The sequence below is a fragment of the Nicotiana attenuata genome, chromosome 5, assembly GCF_001879085.1.
Source record: "Nicotiana attenuata strain UT chromosome 5, NIATTr2, whole genome shotgun sequence".
Taxonomy (NCBI): domain Eukaryota; kingdom Viridiplantae; phylum Streptophyta; class Magnoliopsida; order Solanales; family Solanaceae; genus Nicotiana; species Nicotiana attenuata.
The window spans coordinates 14,051,189-14,058,986 of record NC_031993.1 but is presented as its reverse complement, the minus strand read 5'-3'; the positions used below and the strand labels follow the sequence as shown (position 1 = coordinate 14,058,986).

General features: G+C 36.6%; 2 protein-coding genes across 2 annotated transcripts; both read left to right on the top strand.

Annotated features, from left to right (window-relative positions):
• Positions 1,028-3,469, top strand: LOC109225356 (pentatricopeptide repeat-containing protein At1g05600). The gene is made up of 2 exons (XM_019389987.1): positions 1,028-1,111; positions 1,876-3,469. Exon 2 carries the CDS (start codon positions 1,900-1,902, stop codon positions 3,394-3,396), a length of 1,497 nt encoding a protein of 498 aa, XP_019245532.1. The 5' UTR covers positions 1,028-1,111; positions 1,876-1,899; the 3' UTR covers positions 3,397-3,469.
• LOC109225355 (extensin-2-like) lies at positions 5,760-7,272 on the top strand. The gene has a single exon (XM_019389985.1). The coding sequence runs from the start codon at positions 5,814-5,816 to the stop codon at positions 6,933-6,935; it is 1,122 nt and encodes a 373-aa protein (XP_019245530.1). The 5' UTR covers positions 5,760-5,813; the 3' UTR covers positions 6,936-7,272.

The following is a 7,798-nucleotide window of genomic DNA, read 5'->3' as shown; positions in this document are numbered from 1 at the left end:
TTACTGAAACTATATTATTTCTAGTATATTCACTAGCAAGACACAAAGTATTTTAACGATTATGAGTAGCAAACTACAATGTATTGAATATGTTTCCTTTCGTATGATTTAGATTTATCTTTTTGAATACTTAATCTTCTGTAGACATTAATTTTTAGTGCCAGCTTGGTTAATATCTTTTTAATCGTGTAATTTATCTTTTCTTTGTCTTTGCTTTCTTTTACGACGTTATAGAGTAGTTGATGGATCTATAACTCTAACCATCTTTCATGTTTCTTAATCATCACCATTTTATAGCCTGTTAGGCCAAGCTTCTCTAAATGTAGAAGCACTTTTTTCTCCTTTAAAAAAAAGTACTTATTTCAATGTTGAAGTGTTTGGCCAAGTTTTTGGAAGAAAAAAAATGCTTTTGAGGAGAAGCTGAAGCAGTTTTGGCGAAACAGAAAAAAGTAGTTTCTCCTCAAAAGTATTTTTTTGAAAAGCACTTTTGAAAAAAAAAATATACTTAGAAGCACTTTTGAAAAAAATATACTTAGAAGCACTTTTTAAAAGCTTGGCCAAACACTAATTGTTGCTCAGAAGTACTTTTCAAATTAATTAGCCAACATAAACAGCCAAAAATACTTCTGAAAAAAGCACTTTTGAGAAAAAACCTTCTCAAAATAAGCTGATTTTAAAATATTTGCCAAATAGGTTATTAAACAGTAAAACTGTCTAGAGAGTTTTGCTAGTTCTTACAAAAGTATGTATAATATTGCATTCTACTTTTATTAGTGACATTTAAAATAATACCAAAAATTAATCGAACCGTAACGATATCGAAGAGAAACCGACATGATTGAGACATTTTAAAAAGTCTTTGATTATACAAAATAAAATAACCGAAAACAAATTTTATAAAATAGACGGACACTCCTAAATACCTCCCCTTCTAATCCTGTGATTTGCTTGGGCTATTAGTTAAGCTTGCTATGTGACCCCGACTACTAACGCGACCCCCCCACCCCCCCCCCCCCCCCGACCCGCGCCCCCCGGAAACTCCTCCCATTACCTTCACTACTGCACACACTTTCTCCGGCCACCACGTTCGACTTGGGCCACCCGCGACCAGGTAACAATCGTCTTCTCTTCTCCTCGTCTGTCTTCTCTCTTCCTCTCCGCAATTCTCCCCCTAGTCCCCTAGTTCTGTAGGGGTGTGCGTATTGGGTGTGAGTTTTGTGTCTGCTGGTGAATTCAGTGTGATGCAATGACTGAACTGTGGTGTTGGATGTGCTCATTTCCTCTAAACTTGAATTCCCATGTGCTTTTGGGAGAGTGTCGGGGTTCTTTCACTTGTGCGAAATTCACTCACTAAACTACACACAACATGTTTGATGAATTGCCGCAGGGGGACAAAGTGAGCCTGCTGGTGAAGTCCTGAGTAACCACAGCCTGCTTGACTAGGGTAGAGCATGAACTTAGTGATGGGTGTGCGTGCGTACCCCTGTCGTAGTGTCGTTGGCAGTGCAAGTTAGCACACCTGAATGTTAGTTGATTGTTTGGCACGATTGTTGGATGTATTATGTGTGTGCCTGAGTCCAGCTGCCGTGCTTTCTCAATATCACTCTCAATTGTACATTTGTACTATTAAAAGATGTTATATGCCAATTAGAACTGCCTAAGTCTATTTTAGTTGGAAAATAATAAGGAGGATAAGTATATGTCGCGTACTGCCATGGACTTAAATTGATATTATCTTGTATGTTATTATGTTTCAAATGTGATACCGAGCTGAATTTGGATGTCAACTTGAGGTTTGTAAGGGTTACGCCCTGTCTCAACTTTCTTATGAAATCGTCATCCTTTTATAATAATTTCTCTTCTTTATTGTTTCAGAATCCATCAAGTTTGCTGCTGCTAATGGGCATAAGATGGCCAAGGGTTTTAACGCCGAAGCAGCTCTCACAGATAATACAGAGCGAGAAGAACCCACTAAAAGCGCTTCAAGTCTTTGACGAAGCAAAATTCAAGTATCCAACTTACCATCATAATGGTCCTGTCTATGGCACTATGATTAATATTTTAGGCAGATCAGGTAGAACAGCTGAGATGAAGAGAGTAATTAATCAGATGAAAGATGACTCATGTGAGTGTCATGACTCAATATTTGTGAGTGCCATTAGAAGTTATGCACTAGCTGGATTAACAAATGAAGCCATGTCTCTTTTTAAGTCTCTTCCGGAGTTCAATTGTATAGATTGGACAAGATCTTTGAATACGCTTTTGGAGATATTGGTAGAAGAATCTAAGCTAGAATCAGTTTATCAGTTATTCCTTGAGAACTCTTGTAGATGGGAAGTGAAATCTCGGGCCTATTTCTTAAATTTGTTGATGAATGTTCTTTGTAGAATGAAACGGTCTGATCTTGCATTGCATATTTTCCAAGAGATGAGTTACCAGAACTGCTATCCAAACAAAGAGAGTTATAGGATCTTGATGAGGGGTCTGTGTGAAGAAAAGCGGCTCAATGAGGCTACTCATCTGTTGTACTCAATGTTCTGGAGGATATCTCAGAAGGGTAGTGGTGAAGATGTTGTTGTATATCGGACTCTATTGGAAGCATTATGTGACAATGAAGAAGGGGAGGAAGCCATTAGTATTCTCGGCAAGGCACTGCGGAAAGGACTTAAAGCTCCGAAAAGATGCTACAAGCAGATTGATCATTTTCGATGCCAAAATGGTGCAGATACAGAAGATATGAAAGTATTGATTAATGAAGCTCTGATAAGAGGCATAGTTCCCAGTTCAGATAGCTACAGTGCAATGGCTGTTGACTTTTACGCTGAAGGAAAGATTGATGAAGGTAACAAGGTTCTGACGGAAATGCATCACAGAGGCTTCAAACCATCGGTGGGGATTTATGAAGCTAAGGTAGCTGCATTGTGTAGGGCTGGCCAGGTTGATGAAGCAGTTGCAGTCATTGATTCTGAGATGATGCAGAAAAACTGTGTTCCAAATATTCTGTTGTATAATGGTGTTATAAAAGGCCTATGCCATGAAAGAAAATCTACTTCAGCTGTTAAGTATTTGGAAAGGATAACTAGGCAAGTAGGTTGCGCGCCAAACTATGAGACTTATGAAACTTTGGTAGATGGGTTATGTAAAGATGGTAAATATGTTGAAGCAAGTAAGATATTGGAGCAAATGTCAAGCAATTCCTTTTGGCCTAGAGTTGAGACTTTGAATTCTCTTATCCAAGGTCTTTGCCAAGTAGGTGATTTACACACTGCAATAATGTGTTTGGAGGACATGATCTCTCTAGCCTCGACTCCAAATATCCAGGTGTGGCAGTCATTACTAGATTCAATCTGTTGTGAAAATTCTGGCATCGAAAAGCAGCTACAGACCTTATTATAGTTTTTAACTGCAGCTGTATTGCTAGATACTATAATTTTTTTGCCGGTAATAAACATTTTCTGCTTAATCCTTCCTGGCATTCCTGAGCTCTGAATTTTAGTTACTTGTCTTGATACATTTGGCAATGTCACTATATGCAGGTAGAAAAGTTTAATCCAAAACCCATTCGAATACGAGTCCAAATATACAAGTTTCATCCAAAACCAAATCTAATTCGGGGTTCAGGTCTCCATTTTTTACTTTAGAAAAGTTTAGCCAAAACCCCTAATATTTCTCTCTTAGATCTACCAATCAAATGCCTTAAACAAATGTAGAATGATGAATAATAATCAAATCCGGGTCAAGATACTTACCCAATCCAAGTATGTGAAAATTGTCTCAATTGGGGTGTGATGATATAGAGTAAAGGGATTTTTACCTTCCTATACCATATATGAAACTTTATTACCCTCAATGTTTAAGGTTTTAGTTAATTACATTTCAGCATACCAAATTACCATTTTTATACCATAATTCAAATAGGGATATAATTAAGGGTTCATTTATATTAGGCATAATTATAGGACTGTATCTTCCCACTTTCTCTTTCCTTTCATCTCAACTGTTCACAACACACATACAACTCACGATGCTCCTATGCTTCCTCTCGTTGATCATCCCCAACTGCCCACCGCCTCTCAATTGTTATTAAGAATCGAAGAATATCATATTTTCAGATTCACAAGAAAATATTAAATTCTTTGATCGAACCGCTTGAATTCCCACCGGAAATAATAATGGCAGAGTGTTCGAAATTTCAAACACAGATAGAAATCAAGCAACAAATGGCGGCGGCGAGATTCTCACTTTTTGATATCTGAATTTCTTTCGAGCTATGACATTTTGTATGGAGATCACTTCATGAATTGCCTATTGTTGAAACCCTTTTTTTTTTTTTTTGGATTTTTACATTCCTATGCCACATAGGAAACCTTTTGTAGTCAACATTTTTTTTTTCAATATAAATTGTAGTTTAATTGTAGTATAAATATAGTAATTTTGTAGATACTCTTAAAAACAATACAACTTTATACAATACTTAAACTGATTTGTAGTTTATTTGTAGTTTTTTTGAAGAAATTTTGTAGGTCAAGAGAAAATTTTGTAGTCAACATTTTTTTTCAACATAGATCGTAGTTTAATTGTAGTATAAATGTAGTAATTTTGTAGATACCCTTAAAAACAATACAACTTTATACAATACTAAAACTGATTTGTAGTTTTTTTTGTAGATGAATATAAGATTTTGTAGTCAACATTTTTTTTCAACATAGATCGTAGTTTAATTGTAGTATAAATGTAGTAATTTTGTAGATACCCTTAAAAACAATACAGCTTTATACAATACTAAAACTCATTTGTAGATAAATGTAGGAATTTTGTAGATATTAACATAAAATCAGACTTCCTCTTCTCCGTTCTTTCTTCTTCTCAAAAAATACAGAGATGAGACCCAATTTTTATAATCAGATTTTTCCCATTCAATTGTAGCATGATTGGGATTTTGGGCACGATTGAGTGTTGTTGCTGAGGTATTGTTCTATATTTTATTGTTTTTTTGATTTGTGTATTGAGAAAAAAAAGATGAAGAACAGATTTGATTTCAGTTTGTTGAAGCTTTTAGTCTTTTTTTTTTTTTAATTACGAAAAAAATTCCAATGGCTTTGCCTACCAATCAAATCTGATCCGGAGAAAAATACGCAGATGAGAAATCTCCTTTCCCTTTTTAAAAATTGAATTTAATGTAGAATCAATTAACACCAAGATTCTCTCTTTAATTTTAGCGCGTTTTTTAGGGAATATTCTGCCCTTTTAATGCCCTAATAGTCGAATGGTATATAAATTGTAGTAAAAGTGTGAACTGGGCGGGTAATTAACAAACTATGCACATTTAGGGTAATAAGGTTTCATATATGGTATAGTTATGAAAAAATCCCTAGAGTAAATACCAAAATGGTGGTATTATCCATCGGAGGCGGGATAGATAATCCATGGAATATCCTGAACTTCATATTCAATATGCCGTAATTATTCATACAAGTCAACTTATTCGCTAATGAGATGCAAGTCGTGGCATCCTTTTTTTTCTTTTTTTCTCCGCTTTTAATATTTATCTGTAAATTATTTTTTCTGTCACCAGAAAAAAGCTAACCACTATTTTGACTTAGCTATAATCTTAGTGGCTAACCATGAAGCAATTATAGAAAAGTTCGAGCCCATATTTTGACTTAGCTATAATCTTAGTGGGTGCCAATAACACAAACCTAAAGCGATAATATTATGTTGCTATATAAAAACCAGAGGTTCCTACTCAATATGCAAGTCAAGTTTTAGTTCTTTTCATTCTTTCTCTAAGTATTGTTGGCTGCAAAAGCAAAATGACAAGCTTAGGGAAGCTGGGGCAATTGCCTTTACTTGTAACTGCTTTGGCAATTTGCTTTATAGCCAGCACTGTTGTTGCTGATTATTCTTATGGGTATGCTTCTCCCTCGCCTTCTTATACCTCTAAGAAGTATTACAAATCACCATCTCCACCCAAGTACCCAGTACCTACTCCTTACTATAAGTCACCTGCTACTCCAAAGCACTACTACAAGTCACCAGCTCCCGTAAAATATTACGAGTCGCCAGCTCCCGCAAAATACTACAAGTCGCCATCTCCTTCAAAGAACTACTACAAGTCGCCATCACCTGCAAAGTACTACAAAGCGCCAGCTCCCGCAAAATACTACAAGTCGCCAGCTCATGCAAAATACTACAAGGCGCCAGCTCCCGCAAAATATTACAAGTCGCCAGCTCATGCAAAATACTACAAGGCGCCAGCTCCCGCAAAATACTACAACTCGCCAGCTCCCACAAAATACTACAAGTCGCCAGCTCCTTCAAAGAACTACTACAAGTCGCCATCACCAGTAAAGTACTACAAATCGCCTGCTCCCTCTAAATATTATAAGTCACCGCCACCACCAAAATACTACAAGTCCCCAGTTTACTATAAATCTCCACCACCACCAACTTATTATGAGAAATCACCTTCGTATTACAAGTCACCTCCACCTCCTCCAACATACTATGAGCAATCACCTAAGTCACCTCCACCCCCACCAAAATACTACGAGCAATCACAATCTTCTTACAAATCTCCTCCACCTCCACCAAAATACTATGAGCAACCATCGTCATACAACTCTCCACCACCACCACCAAAATACTATGAGCAATCACCAATCAATTATAAGTCTCCACCTCCACCGTACTATAAAGAATCTACACCTTCCTACAAATCTCCTCCACCTCCACCAAAATACTACGAGCAATCACCTATAACTTACGACTTACCATCTCTGCCAAAGATCAATGAAAAATTGCCATCATACTACTCACCTCCACCACCAACGAACTACTATAAGCAAACTCCCGCCTATGCCTCACCTCCACCACCTGCAAAATACAAGCAATCTGCCACCTATGCTTCACCTCCTCCAGCAACCTACTACTAATAATGATCAAACCATTCACTTCTATCAATTTTCAGCATTTCCTTGATTTTTAGATCCTTTTCATCCTCCTATTTGAAGGATTTCTATTTTCTCTCCCAAAATCTTACGTGTGCTTCCCCAAAGGGTCGGCTTCTCTTGCTGTGTGCTCATTTTAATTTATAATTTGCATTATTTGATATTCAAGATCCTCGAGATCTCAAACAGTAGTTTGGCTCATTGTATCAATTAAGCTCCTTTCGATGTAATCTCTTGAGAATTTTACTTTAATTGCTTGAACGAGGGCGAAACTACATATAAAAACATACTCTAGTAATATAAAAACATACATTACATATTATGTGCGAGGGCGAAACTAGCTTGTACGAGGTGGGTTCAATTGAATTTCATTCATTAAAAAATACGTTGTGTAAATAAGGCAAAACTATTTTTTTTTAGTTACATATTAGTTGTTGAATTCCCTTCACATATTACACGAGCAATGCATTTAAGAATTTCATGAACACTTTTTGCAACATGAACCCCTGCATCAGTCTCGAGCTTTTTAACTTAAGAGTCCTCCGATTTCGTCTTGCAGGAGAAGGGTAATCGTCGATATATCAGAATGACGTCCTATCCTGACCGAAAGGTCGGGCTTGGGACATTTTGGATAGTCTCCAATTGTTATAGCTTGTTTTTGAGTGCACAAATCTGCAGTATCTTTATTTGAAATGCCGAAATTCATCTGTAAGGTCAACAACTTCGACAGAAAATGCTGAAAAACGACTAATAATGTAAGAGCTCTTTTATTTGATGATCATTCTTGATAGCTCTTACTACCTCACATATTAGAAACTGTAAAAATGATTCACATAATTCTCCACAAC

Bases quoted from the DNA above. Each gene is read 5' to 3' on its own strand.
- LOC109225356 (XM_019389987.1), top strand. From the start codon at position 1,900: ATGGGCATAAGATGGCCAAGGGTTTTAACGCCGAAGCAGCTCTCACAG.
- LOC109225355 (XM_019389985.1), top strand. From the start codon at position 5,814: ATGACAAGCTTAGGGAAGCTGGGGCAATTGCCTTTACTTGTAACTGCT.